Source organism: Chiloscyllium punctatum, chromosome 11, assembly GCF_047496795.1.
Source record: "Chiloscyllium punctatum isolate Juve2018m chromosome 11, sChiPun1.3, whole genome shotgun sequence".
NCBI classification, from domain to species: Eukaryota; Metazoa; Chordata; class Chondrichthyes; order Orectolobiformes; family Hemiscylliidae; genus Chiloscyllium; species Chiloscyllium punctatum.
This window is the reverse complement of record NC_092749.1, coordinates 104,371,695-104,386,821: the sequence shown is the minus strand read 5'-3', so window position 1 is coordinate 104,386,821 and position 15,127 is coordinate 104,371,695. Positions and strand designations below refer to the sequence as shown.

Below are 15,127 nucleotides of genomic sequence, written 5' to 3'. Positions count from 1 at the left end.
CTGAGAAATTGAATAGGATCTCTGGTTATGAGGGAAACTGAAACCAGACAGCCATGAGCTTGCTTAAACAGGGCAGTTGACTGCAGGCAGGCTGTGCACGTGTAGGGTAGACATTTGTGATAAATTTGGAAAGGACAATCAAAAAGGCTGGGTCAATGAGCAGAGCTAAGAGGGATTAGAAAAAAATGTGCCTCATGGTGAAAATTACAATACTTAGATGAACCACAGTTGATAGACTGAAGCATGGAAACATTAGCTAACTGAATGTAGATGATCCCAGCTGATGTTACTATTGGGCAAGTGAGATCCAAGACTGAAATCTGGTTTGACAGATCATATTTTGAATGTTTGTTTAATGATCTTTCACTGAAACACCAGTGCATAATGGTGTAGAATTGGTTTTAACAGTGAAATAATTTTATTATGCAAAGGGTAAGATGAAAAAGCAAGCTATTAACATTAGCAAATTTTGAAGTGTTTTGAAGCATAATACAATCCCAGCTATCCCAATACTATCATTTTACAATACTCAAACTTCAGAGTTTTTGTTTAATCGTTGCACCTGTAGTTTTAACTGAGCTGTTTCTTTTAGTTTCTGATCTTGAGACTTGATTCCTTTCCTTGATAATTTAGACAACGAAGCTTAGACTTTCTTTGAACAAGCTTTGAGTAAACCATTCAGGATTCTAGCCAACCACTTCTGGCGGGAACCTTTTACCTAAAATCCTTGCACTGAGGTAAACTAACAAATCTAAGCACGCTCTTCTTTCTTTGGTGGGAGGGGAACTACTTCACATCGCTAACTTTCCACTAGGATCTCTAAATTGAATGCACATGTTTTCCAAGCTATGCATTTTTTCCACTCAGCAAGCAAAATCCTAATCCCTTTAAACTGAAAGGAAGCTAATGCTTCTCAATAATTGCTGTCTTTGCTCATAAAGCTCCCAATGCAAGCAAATTCCCATTATGACCCAAGAGCTCTGTCTTATGATGATTTTTTTGAAAATTTATACAAATTAATCGTTTAAACCCCCCCATGCCATGAATTCAAAATCCAATAAATATTTAAAATTTTTTGAATAAATTAGTTTATTTGAAAAAATTTAAATTATCTGAAATATCTAATATATAGATATTAATCACTTGCATCATAGCTGTGATTACAAATGGCCTTTTTATTTGTGAGAATGAGCAAGTGCTATGCTGATTTGCGTAGTCAAGTGGAATGTAAACCTGGTTCAGTGTCTTTAACAAAATCTAACGCTGCTCTGAATTATATAATATTAATACTATATTTAATGTTAATTTTAAACATAATCACTTTATTCTTAATATAGGCCTGGAGGTTTAAGAGCTATAAGCGGAGACAACAAACCGGCATGACATTGCAGAGGTCCATCTGTGTGCAGTAAGTGCTTAATGTTTATATATACTGCACAATTGCAAAGAATATTTTGTTTCTTTTAAGCTATAGTTAGACTGCAACTATTGATGTTTCAGCCAAGAAATACCATGTTTACTCTGCCTGGCTGAAACTTCATTTGCCAAATGAGTCATTTCTGCATGATTGTTTGCATATGTCCTTGAACTCCTCCAACAGAAGTTACTTTGCACATGTTTAGATCAACTTTGCATCCCTTACCTCCAGGCCTTTCAGCTCCTCCAAGTGATTATGAGGGATGTTGAAATGGAATGACAAATGAGCAATGACTGCTCCTGACTCTTTAATGGGTAAAAATAATGTAACCTTGTCCTGCCCTGTCATGCAGTTTGGGCCTCTTGTCAATGCTGCACTTAAGAAGCAGTGTCCTTTAACTACCACTGCAAAGTTAAGTCATCACATAGTGAGTAGGGAACTTTCCTAATCTGGGGAGTTTCATTTCATTTTTCTCTGGTTGCTCACCGTAATTTGTTTGGAGCTTAAATTATTATGAAATGTTGGAATTGGTCTGATGACTTATAACATGACTTATCTTGCAACGGGCAGCAGGGCGTGAGTAAATTCAAAGTTTGCAGTCTTTCTCTATTATATTGGAATCACTGTTTGGATTAAAGATTAATACTGACTAAATTATAATGCAAAGTTGCCAGATTTGCAGCTCCAACTTAAGTTTTTAAAAGAACTTTGTTAATATGCAGAAGTGTTGAATTCCTGTGCTAACATTATCTTTTGACTACTTGCCGGTATAATTTGAATAAGGCTGTTGCTGCTGGTTAATTAATAAAATAATTTTTTTAAAAAAATATAGGCTACGACAGGCAAATCTATCTTTTAAGCCTGCAAAAATCCTCCCAAAATTGGGGGTCAGCTTATGCACATAGCCAAGTGAACAATGGTGAACTACACATTGGTTTTGGCAGTCAACATTTTGAGTATGTAAAACAAAATTATTTAATGGAATTAATGTGATGACTGGTTCATTCCAAAATGGGGCTACACAAATGAACGGTTGATCTACAATCTTTGCTGGTTTCAAGGTTTAGTTTACTATGTATATATTGTTACAACACAGGGTAAAACCTTCTGCTAATTTACAGCAGAGACACCAAAAAGCTCACCTCATATTGTAATCTGATAAATTTCATGTGGCAAAGAACAACCCAAATATTATTCTTTAAGTCCAAAAGAGAACATTAGACAACAACTATTTACAACTACTTTCTCTCAAACCTATCTTTTACCCCTCCGTCTACAATACTGGTCCAATGTTTTAAAAATCACATTTCAAAACCAGCCAGCTGGGTAGGTTTTTCTCTGTAGATTTTCCTAGGTCGTCTTTTCTTCGGTTTTCTGCACAAATTTCTTACAGACAGGTACCTTTCGGAGAGCTATTCTGCTAGCAGTCAGTTGGTGCTATTCTCCCCAACTGTTGAAAATACCTGATTTTATATACCCCAAAACATTGGACCGTCTCATTTGGTTTGATGTCATCAAATTCGATTGGACTTTGCTATCTTGGGGCCAAATTTGAATTTATTATATATATTGGCAATGCAGCTCCAGCTATTTGTTTCACCATCAGTTATTACATTTTTAAATTGTTCAGCACACTCGTGCTTTCAGTCAGTCCTTAACAGGTTTCACTCTCTTAAAGGTACAGTACATACCTGCACTTCATAAAAATATGCATGGCATTTGTGTTCATTCCATCTATTTGAGGTCTTATTCCAAAATGTGTCTCAAAAGCACAAGAGTTATGAGCAGGTGTAGGCCATTTGGTCCACTGAGTCTGTTCTGCAGTTAGATAATATGTAGCTAATCTGATACTGTCCTCAACTCTATGTTGCTGATCATTCCTCATAACTCCTTTTAGATTAGTCAACAAATTACATGGGCTTGTGAATCTCTTGAAGAAAAAAATTGTCACCAGTGTTTTAAATGGTAAATCCTATATTTTTAAGCTGTGTCTGTTAGATGTAAACTTCCTGAAAAGGGTAAGCATCCTCTCGGAATTCACCTTGTCGAGTCCTTACCCATCTTTCAATAAAATCTTCTCTTTCTTCCAAATTCCAGTTGGATTCAGCTGAAGTTTTCCTCATGAAATCATTTCATTGTCCCAGGAATTAGATGAGTAAGCTATCTCTAAATTGCTTTTGATGCAACAGTTTTAGGATACCAAAATCTCATAAAGTACTCCAAATGTGGTCTGGCTAAAGGCTATGTACAGTTGTAGCAAGATTTTTCTGCTTATATATTTCATCCCCACCATAATTCCTTTTGCTTTCCTAACCAACTATTACATACACATCTTGTGGCTCCAAGAGGAGGTCAGGCTAAGTATAGTATCGTGAGTAACTCGCCTGATTCCCAGAACCTGTTCACCATCCACAAGGCACAAGTCAGGAGTTTGATAGAATATTCCCTGCTTGCCTGCATTAGTGCAATTCCAATAACACTGAAAGAACTTAACACCCCGCAGAACAAAGCAGCCTGTTTGATTGGCACCATATCTACAAGCATCCACTCCTTCCACTACTGCTCAGTAGCAAATGTACTATCTACAAGATGCACTGCAGAAATTCTCCAAAGATTCTTAAATAGCACCTTGCATGTCCACAACCATTTACCACCTGTCTCCTGCCCTCGTTCTTCTAGCCGGAGCACCGTATCCTGCAAGTTTCCTCCCGAGCCATTCACCATTCTGACTTGGAGAGATACTCTTTCATTGTTTCTGGCTGAAAATCCAGGGATTTCCTCCCTGACTGCATTGTGTGTCAACCTACATCACATGGACTCCAATAGTTCAAGAAAGCAGCTTATCACCATCTTCTTAAGAATAACTAGGGGCAGGCAATAAACATTGGTCAGCAATGCCCACAAGTGAACAAAGAAAGCCTTTTGTGATTCATGTACCAGATCCCTCCAGTATAGAGTTCTTGCCATTCAAATAATATACTTGTCGCCAAGTTCAAAGATTCCTATTTATGCTTCATTCTACAGTTTCTTTGATCACTCATTTAGAGAATTTAAAAAAAGGAATTTAAACAGGTTATGTCCTCTTGATAACTTCATTCCCTACCTATTATTGTGTCATCACTAAATTCCAATTCCAAAATTGGGGCTTTCATTCAAGTTGTTGATACATAGTAAAGGTCCTAACATTGAATCTTTAGTTCAGGATATCAAGGCACTGGCTGGTCCCTTCTTCTTTTGATCTTAAGAATATTTTTTTTCAATTTTTTATCAGTTTTTCACTAGCTACAATTACTCCTGCTGGAGCAGTAACTTGACAGATTAGTCAATGTTATAACTTTTACCTATGATTCATACTTCATTCTTTTCACTGGGCAACCTATTTCTGTTTTCCACTTGCCATGCATTCTGAGAATGTAATGTAATCTCCCGAGTGTTATCTTCACAACCCATATCACCTGTTAATTCGATGTAAGATGAGTAATACAGGGAATTCTAGAGTGAAAAAATGAAGTTGACTACTATTACAAGGATTGCATTTAGCTGAAAAGTGCAAGAGCCCTATTTGCCCATGACTATCTCTGAAATCTGAGTTCTGAGGAAAGATCACCTCAGCAATAACTTTGATTTCTCATCACAGATGTTGGTGCACCCGCTGATCCTTTCCAGCAACTTCTGTTTGCGCTGCAAAGATCTCTGTTAGACCGTGTCCACCATCAGACAAAAAGGATTTAAAATGGTTTTACAACTGTTAGCATCCATCTAAACTCTGGAGGAGTCGTTGCTGCTTTGGAGTTCACAATCCCAAACTCTCTTTGAGTTTGTAGCCCATAGTTTGGAAAGCTCTGGTCTGCTGTAATCTAAAGCTCAAGAACTGTATTGCAATGCATTAAAATGCAAGTATGGAAAGACAGAAATATCTCTCTGGTCACTGCCATTTGCATTACAGCAACCAAATACCGTTTCAGTACTTCGATATCTGCCTACCTCAATTTGGCAATGACATTAGAATGCATTATCTTTTGTGCAGGTGCTGGTACTTTACTGCAGTTTGAATCGCAACTTCACACAGATTGTGGTTACGTTGCAAATTTGAAGTTGTGTTTCCTCAGCTATAGTAACCAAAAAGCTGAAATTGCTTTGTAAGTATCTCCAAACATTTGAGTTGATGCACTGGCTGTTGGATTTGTAAAGGCTGTTACAGTTTTGCTATTGCAGCCGAAATTGCATGGAAGTTTTCTTTTACATGCTTGCTGAGGCGATGTATTAGAACTTCTGAAGTTTAATTCTTCAAAAATTGTGGACAGTTTCAACAAAGGGTGTATTATTTCTTGATTTGAGAAAGATAAATTGTCAATTGACTATTATTGTTTTGCTTTGCTTGACTAGAGAGCTCTTAAATCCTGCAGCATCATTTAAGCTACTGCTATACTATTTATGAATGTGGCTTACTGTGGGAGAAATCTTACTCTGTTTGACACCTTTCCCAGTAGCACAGCTGAGAGCAAAGTTCAAAGCTGTGGCAACCTGGGATGGACTTTGAATGTTTCAGTAGAGGATTTTATCATGAAATATGTTGGGTTCTAGTGCCTTTTTATAAAAGTCGTAAATTACTGCAGTAGTTCATTTGTATTTGTTACTGCAGAATGTGCACTGTTTCCATATGTTTAATATAATTAAACAATTAAATGAATTTGTGCTTTACTCTAGGTAACGTCAGCCATTCAATAAGAGATTCAACGTTGGCAATCATGTTCCCTTCACAGGTCACTTTCAAAATAAAAGGACGTACACTTCCAGGTATTCATAAATATATATATAGTGAATATTTCACAGCAACTATACAGAAGGAACTGTACAACTCCTGAATGAAATCTCAATTGGCAATGCTGGCTTGCATCACAAAGGGAATACATGCTATATTCCCAATAATTTCTAGTTCAGTTTGGGGCAAAGTTTATTTCAGTTTTTTGTGAGCAGTTTAGTCTTGAATTAGTATGACCAGTTTGTATGGAGGGAGTTACACAACAGTCTTGTTGGGTGGAGATGTATACTTGTGAATCATAGGGAACTAAGTACTGGTGAATGGTTACCCTGCACAATCTGGTACAGGTCAATTATTTCTCCTATGAAATTCTGAGTCAACTTTTCCTATAAATAATCGTAATAAAAAGTTTTTTTTCCCTTAGCTTGAGTATGGCTATTTATGATTATTTTCCACCTTTTTCTTTAAGTGCATGAGTACTTTCTTTCTGGGATAAATCATTGCCCATGTTTGTTTTAACAGCCAGTACTTTTGTGTTTGCATTGTCAGACATCAGGGCGGCATGGTGGCTCAGTCATCAGCACCACTGTCTCACAGCACCAAAGACTTTAGTTCGATTCCACCCTTGGGTGACTGTCTGTTTGACTGGAGTTTGCATATTCTCCCCGTTTCTGCATGGGTTTCCTCGAAATGGTCGGATTTTCTCCCACAACCCAAAGATGTGCAGGCTAGGTGGATTGGCTATGCTAAATTGCCCTTAGTATTGAGGGAGTGACACTGCCATGGGGAATGCAGGGCCATAGGGATGGCATGGATCTGAGTAAGATGCTCTTCAGAGGGTCAGTGTAGCTGAATGGCCTGCTTTCATGTTGTCAGGATTCAATGTCAATGTGACCGAATTCAATGCATTTGATTATTAACAGCCCAAATTGCTGCTGCATCAGTTTTTCAATCAGTGAGCATAGCCAATGGGAGTAGTCTTCACACAAATAACATTTTATCACTGGCATGCTTTTATGAATATCTTCCAAAATATACTGCCCATAATTTGAGTGAAGTTCTTTTCTGTTTTGCAATGCTATTTTTCAAAAGGCTTTTACACATATTGAATTCAACACTTTGCACGAGTTGATTTTTGATAGCCGCAACATTTGATGCTCTGTGCTAACTATTTGCATTGTTCTTAGAATATGCAATAAATACCAAGCAGTAGTTCAACTTGCAAGATGTGTATCCAACTTTTTAAAAAATTGTCAATTGAAGCCAATTGAAAACAAAAATCATGGTTTATACCTTGCATAATCAACAAAACGTCTGTTGTTTAGACAGTCCAACAATATTCTGATATTACCCACTTCTGGAAGTTAAATCTGTTCCATTGTCTCAAGATTGCTGTGTGCCTTCTGAAATAGAATTTCTACATATAATCTCGTAAATAGATCATTTGCTCAAGTATGAACAGCAACTCCCAACAAAATCACATTGGCATCATTTAAGTTGTTGCATTGACTCAGAATTCAGTTTCCTTCTAGATTTAAATGAAATTTGATTATATACAAATTGAGGGTCAAATATAAGCATACTTGACTTTTTTAAAAGTAGTAAATATCTGTTCTTAATAGTCAAATCATTTTAAAATATTTTTCCTTGAATGTTTCAAAAATAGCTAACAACTTGAACAATTGAAGAGACAAATACAGGTAGTTCTGGGATAAAGCGCAATTCATCACTATTTGGCTATAATGTCGCTGAAGAATTGAACCCTTACCTCTGTTGGCAATAGTGTGATTTCAGTGGGGTTCGGTTCGCATGCTTCATTCTGCACATGTGCTGAAGCACGCGCTGAAATCTCTGCGCCATTCTGTGCATGCGCCAGTATCCATGCATGCATGACGTTGGTGCCGGTCTTCATACCATTCTGCACAAATGCACGATGTCCACACCGAAGTCTCTGTGCGATTCTGCGCAGATGTCAGCTGCTGACAGAGCAGCTTTCAATGAGAGGTACTGTACAGAGAGCAACTTTGTTACGTTTTTTTAAATGTAGTGTTTTAAATTTACTTTTGTTTTGTTAATAAAAATGATTTATACCTTCATTCAGGCTGTGCTATACTTTGCATTAGACTTCTGGATGGTTTTTGAGTGATCATGAGTGATATTTTTTGCTTGTCTGCCCCAAGTCCACTTTTCCCCTAGCCCCCATTGTTTCTATTAAGCGAGATTTTGCTGGAACACAATTATGGTGTTACAGGAGAATTATCTGTAATCCAATTACACTGATATTGATTTGTGGGGAAGTTCAAAATCTGTTATTTTAATTTGTAGATTTGTTACAAGTATTGGCACTGGTTAAATAGTATCCAAGAAATTTTCTTTCATCACCATCTATATGTCGTCAGGTTATGCCACTTGGTCTTTCACTGTTGAATTTCCACTGACTGGAAAAATTGAATACATTGAAGATTTTAAAATAATTTTAAACTTCTAGTTTAACGTATTCCTAACATGGTATCCTCTGCATCAAATAGTTTGTAAGATAATTAGCACATTGTCTTTAAATTTAATGTCTCATGCATTTGTAACTCTGCCAATGATCTATCTACAGTCAATGGTGTTCTCACCAGCAAGAGTTTTAGTTCTCTTACAATGTCCCATCTGCCCTGATGGCTTACTGATTCTTGTTTGTTCTTGAGTAACTGTCTCCTGCAGATCAGTAGCATTCTTTTTTGTTTTTGCAGTGCTCAATAATTAGCTTAAAATAAACTGCCAATGCTCAACAGAATATCCTTTGTGTAATGAACTCCAGCATTTGTTAGAATGCAAAAAGAAATTATAGGCACTAGGGAATGCAGGCCTGCTAACCGATTCTGGCTTCTTAGAAGGTGCCAAGTTATTCATTCTTTAGGGTTTAGGCAGGCTGACGGAAATTTTCTGGGGCAGTTTAAAACATGCGACCAAAATATTTATGAGCAACTTAAATATAGGTATAATTTGTTGGATTACAGAAAGAAAATCAGGCTTGGAAATTCTGGGTTTTAATGCAATTACCTCAAGTCAAAGAAAAGAAAGCATGGGACACTTTGGGTTATTATGAAACTTCAGAAGATCATTAAGCTGCTATTTTACCATCATTTGGTGGTTTAACTAAGAAATTGATAATTTCATGTTGGAATTTGCAAAGTTCACTTCATGTATATCTCATTCAACAACTTCAGACACAACTCTCTAAACTGTTTGACATCACACTGATCCAAAGGGGGAAGGAATTGCAGTGCCACGTTTTAAGTTGTTTCTTCAGGCATAGATAATGACTGCGTGACCATCGGGAGCAACACAAGTACTCCATAACTGGTTTCTTTCTGGGGCCATCCGCTCAGTGCTGTAGTTATTTCTTTAGTGGCAATACCTGTAATAATATAGAAATAGATGAGAAATAAATAATTTTATGCAGAGTTATTTCATACAAAGTTTGATGCCACAGTTCTAATGCTCCCTGCAATTCTGGATGGTACACAGTGGATTTGAATTGTTCAATCCCTCAGCTATCCATAGTTTCCCTGAATAATTTTGATGTAAAATCTGACCCTTGATCTGTTTGTATCTCTGTGGGTAGTCCAGATCTAGTGAAAATTTTGAGTAACTCTTCTATAATCCTTCAAAGTGTGATTAGTTTCACTTGACTAAACATAGCATAAGGCAGTCAATTGGACCTCGGCTATTGAGTTACTCATAATAAGCATCTAAGTTTACAATGGGTATTTATTACAAAATCTATATATTTGTTTATTTAACCTATTAATATTTTGTGTGCCTGACTACTGTTCAAGTTTTTTTTTCCCTTTGTACCTTAGGTGAAGTATTTGCAGTATGTGGAAGTTCACCTGCACTTGGCAATTGGAATCCTCAGAAAGCAGTGCTTCTGGAACCAGATGAAAACGACAGGTAAATGAATGTAAGAGAGGATAAATTCTCGCTGAGTAAAACAGTCACGTTTGTGGCATCCTTTTCTGAGAAAGGGCTACTAGACTCGAAACATTGACTCTAATTTCTCTCCAAAGTCCTGCTGAGCTTCTCCAGCTCTTTGTTTCAGATTTGTGGCATGTCTAGTTGGAATTCAATTATTTAAATTTATTTAGTCTGCCAGTTAACATGTATTTGTTTCTTGTCTTTCTTCCTCCTGTTTTTTTCTTTCATCTTCTGAAGGTGATCAACAGAATCTGTAGACTTGGTTTGCCTGTCAGTTTTTGCTGTGGATGTTCGGTTACTTTCCTCATTTCAGTAGAAAGCATTTGGAGTTGAGATGAAAATCTCTGTTTCAAGAAATACCTTTAAGCAATGTTGAAAAGGGATTTGTTTGATGGTCAAGTGTTACCACTCTAATTTTTGCCACTGGCCTTTGACAGTTAAAGAATAGTTCTGCTCAGTTCGTGTTAATTGGACCTTGACTCCAGGTTAGCTCTAATTCTGGGAGGCCAGTTCCCTCATGAAATTCTTTGACTTCTATATCTGGGCCAATTATGTCTGATCACCAAGTTCTTTATTTGCTATAAGCTAGCAAGTAAATGTGTTTCACTGATAGCTTGGGCAATAGTTTTTTTTTTAAATCCATTTTATCTTCAGCTTTGTATTCCCTTTTGGTTCACAGTGATCATTAACTGTTCTCATGTATTAAAGGCTCTATTCAGTTTGTGACAGCCTCAAAATGCAATTAAAAATGACCATCTTAATTGGATGTTTATACAATTTTGCCATTTTTTTTTGTCTGCAGCCTAACGTGGAGGGCGACTGTTTTTCTTCCTGGCGCCACCCTTGTCAAATATCGCTACTTCAAATGTTATGTCCTGGAGCCCAAGGTAAGACTTGTTTTTGGGACATGACTACATCATTTGTTTAATATTTGGGTTTTGGAGGATCCTGCTGTGGAATCTGGTGGATGAATTGCTTTCAGGTTCTTGTTGTATAAGCACATTTAGAATTTATTGACAAATGTACATTTACAAGAAAAATACAATGGAAAGTGTTATACTAGGAGATGGGTGCAGTCTGGCCTTTTTTCTTTCCCTTCTCCTGCAGAAAGGACAGCTGACTGTCCTGCTGATGTTTGTTGTCATACACAAATGGATGGCAATTCTACAGGGTAAGGGAGAGAAAATGGAAAAGAAAAGACATAACTTTTCTGGCTTAAAAATTTGTCTTAGTAAGAATTCTTAATCTCAGCTATATAATGGATGAATTTGTTATGTTAGCTGATATCTTGCTTCTTCTGGTTAAGGCTAAAATAAATCTTAGGTTAACTGGTTGAGGTAGAGTAGTGTGTTACTCTACGTTCCATTCTGTTCTGCATCGGCACCTTCACTCTGAGTGCATGTTAATAAAGACTTTCCTGCAGTAAATGCATAGATTAGACCCATGTCCCTTTCCATTCTTTTGCATTATCTTTTAAATGTGGGTTTCTTATAGCTGGCTCACTTTAGCAGCAGTGAATAATCTGTTGCAGCATCTTACTTTTCTTTCAATTGGCAATTGATTAGCATCTTTGGAGGTTTATCATCATTAGATTCCTTTTTAACAAACAGTCTGTTGCAATTTTTTAAAATCTTAATAGGTTTCATTCTTAAGATTGAGTGGCTTCAGTTTTAACTTAACTGGACTTCCTCAAAATTCATTAAAAATTGGGTATATTAAAAACTGAAAATTTAAATCAATTGCTATCCTAACCAAACTATATATTACAAATGAACTGAAATTGAAGTAAAGGAAATTTAAACTGTTTCAGTGTTGCCACTAGGATTTCTGTAAAGCATTTAATGGGTGTGTGGACGACTTGTTTTGATTGATTGATTGTGTCTGGAAAGAGCATTTTGAACCATATAACATCAAGGCATTGGCGATTATAGGTTTCTTGTTGATAATGGTGATTTAAAAACTTGAGCTGAATGTGAGATATCAGTGTTGGCTTGAGTTGAAACTTGTTTTTGAAATGGACATTGATGCTGGTGTATTAGGTCGACCTATTGGCAACACTGATTTTAATTTTACCTATTTTGTTCAGACAACTGAAATATCCCATTTTTTTAAAACAAAGAAATTGTGTGTATGTGGCCATTTCAATTTTTTTTTAAAATTGTATTGGTCGTATTAATCATTGGATGCACAAACAGGCCCTGATTCCTAAGTAAATAAAATAGATCTTTATGTAATTTTTATCATTTTACCAAATTTATTTGTATTTAAAATTTGTAATGGATATAGTATTGCTTCAAGAAGAATACATACGATATTTAAGGCTTGCTTATGTTAATTTTTTTCTTGATTTTTTTTTGTGCTCCTAGAATTTTCTAAGTTCTAACAAGGGGACGCTTTCAATTTTCAGTGCCAAATTGTAGTATCACATACTTTGTCGATATTGCTTTTTCCCCATTTCCCACACCTGTCATTATCTTTCTCCTTGTTCGCAAAACCAGAAATGGAGTTTTTGTGCTGGGGCCCATGCATTAAACTGTACTGAGTCTGCCCAGTTATTTCATGCAGATGCTTAAGAGTTAGAGGGTGGGGATTTGTCTCATTGTTCTCTGCTGGAATGAAAGTTCTGATTCCCTATGCTAGATTGATCCTTTAAGTAACTTTAAGAAGAGTACTATATTGTTATTTTAGCAATCATAATATTTCTTAGTTCACCAATTTTTTGATGTAATGGCAGAATAATTACTAGTAATGTTGAAGAATGAGTCTAAGCTGCAATTTGTAATTGTATGTATGGTGCATGTATGCTGATTTACATAAATAACTAATCCATTTATTTCCTATGCAGGTCTTGCCGGGCTATGCACCTCCTGCAGACCTGGCAGCCTGTTTCTATGCATCTGCCAGTACAGCTGTTCTGTCAGACAGCCAGTTGGAAGCTCATGACAATAACCTGGCAATAACAATCCTACCAACTTTTCTCTCCTCTGTAGGGAATTGATGGGACCTGTGACAGGAATGTTGAGATTGGAACTCTTCAGTAAGAAGTTCAAATCTGCATCTCTTGTGCGGTGTCACCTGTTGGTGCTCTGATATGCTGTTATTAAGATGTACTGTGGTTAACCCAGTTTAAATATTGGTTATTATCCTCAGTACTTGTAGCTTCAGACAATCATGTTATTACATAAAAAGCACATTATGAAAAAGTTGTAAACACTTTCCCAGAAGTGATTAAAACTTATCTCTTGTCCTCTGAGCTTGAATTTTCTTCTAGTCCTTTTGCATTATGATAAAGGGCTTTAATCTTTTTATCACTTGACTCAGAACCCTGCTGATCTTCGGCAAGTGCTAGTCAACAAGTGGGAGACTCATCCTCATCCACGATCATTTAATCCGTCGGGTATGTCACTACAGTGTATTGAGTTTCTGTTATCTGCCAGATTGGCAATAGCAGAGCTACATGTGATAAAATTAAGCATCTAACAATAATCATTTAATTTTCAATTTGAGATATATTACTTAACACCAATATTTGCTCCCACATTATATTTCTGACTTTTTATGAACCAAACATCTGTCATGTTGGTCAGGAATATGATCAGTAGCACTTCTAAACAGTCGTTTATTCCTCCCTCACACCTTTGCATATTTGTATACCTTTATGGTTAATCTCTTGATCTGTATTTGGGATGCTCTGAACTTAAGTTTCGTTCAGAGTTATCATTTAAAATACGTCACAGAAGCTGTTTTGCATCAAGGTTATTTTGTTGATTCTGCACAATGCTCTAGATTGACATAGATTTCAAAGTTTTGAAAAGTTATTTAGCGTAAACTATTACACCAACTAATTTAAAATTTATTTTCCCCCTCTGTCTTCTGGCTGTCTTGGCACCATTCCTCATAAATGAGGTTGGACAGATGGTCGACAGTTTGCTGTCATACTGACCACAGGGACGTATAAACCTATGTACAGTGTAATCTGTTATTGTTTAAATCTTATTGATTACACAAGCACCTACATTACCACCTCTTTGGTGAAAAGCTGCTGCATTTTATTTGATACTCTTTGTCCATTGGTATTTGGAGAGAGAGAGTTTGGGTGCAGATTTGCTTTTTCCCATGTTGAAGCATTAATCAGCTTTAATCCCTGGACCACCCAAAAATTTGAACATTTCCATTAGAATTTAAATGCCAGAGTGGTACCATTTTTATTATCAAAGCTGAATAAAGCTTTCTTACAGAATGCTACAATTGTAACATCAAAATTACAGTCTACTTCAAATTTATGTTGCTATAATGCAAATCATGTATTCGTAGCAATTCACATTGATAAACAATGTATTCCTGCACCATTTTGACTGGACAAGTATTTAAAATGTGCAATTGTATGTGGCTTTGATGGGTTAAATACTTCACTATGCTGCATTTGCACTGATATTTGCATTTATGGAAACAATTAGTCTCTTTTTAAACATGCATAAATCTTAGCTTGTACCATTTTTTTGTTGACAATGTCATTGTTTGCCCCAGATAGTTTTCTAAATTTATAAACATAAATTTATTTTACTATGAAATTTGTCCCAGTTGCAAGTAACTTTATCTTAAATAATCATGTCAAGAGTTGTTTTCTATTGAGTATTCTATATATGTAATTCTAAGTGGAGATTTAGATTTCTTCAAAGTACAATGTTTGTTTTTGTTTTGTAAGTATCTCTTAAAGTATTTTTCCACTTCTTGGCCCCTTTCTTGTGGTGAGCCTTTAGCTCCATTGCATCATTGAGACCAATTTGATAAGCTACAGGGAAGCATCCAGTCTTCTCATGGTTGAGTAAAAAAAGTTGCAGTATTGATATGCTAAGGAATGCAATGTGCCTGTTCCTGCCCGACAGTCCAGAAAACAGCACAGTGCTGTTTCAGTGTGCAGCACCACAGCTGTGCTTTTCCCCTAAAAACCTGGAGCACATGAGCTGTTTCCCTGTGTGCTG

General features: G+C 36.4%; 1 protein-coding gene across 4 annotated transcripts in view; it reads left to right on the top strand.

The window, feature by feature from the left end:
- gpcpd1 (glycerophosphocholine phosphodiesterase 1) overlaps positions 1–15,127 on the top strand; it is a 67,860-nt gene that overhangs the window by 10,429 nt on the left and 42,304 nt on the right. Inside the window, exons 2-7 of one of the 4 annotated variants that reach the window (XM_072581444.1) lie at positions 1,338–1,408; positions 5,445–5,556; positions 6,125–6,214; positions 10,031–10,121; positions 10,948–11,032; positions 13,467–13,542. In XM_072581444.1, the coding sequence (XP_072437545.1) occupies positions 6,166–6,214; positions 10,031–10,121; positions 10,948–11,032; positions 13,467–13,542 (301 nt within the window). In that variant the 5' untranslated portion in view covers positions 1,338–1,408; positions 5,445–5,556; positions 6,125–6,165. Of the gene's footprint in view, positions 1–1,337; positions 1,409–5,444; positions 5,557–6,124; positions 6,215–10,028; positions 10,122–10,947; positions 11,033–13,466; positions 13,543–15,127 lie in introns of those variants that run through there. The other 3 variants (XM_072581443.1, XM_072581445.1, XM_072581446.1) reach the window with 3 other exon arrangements.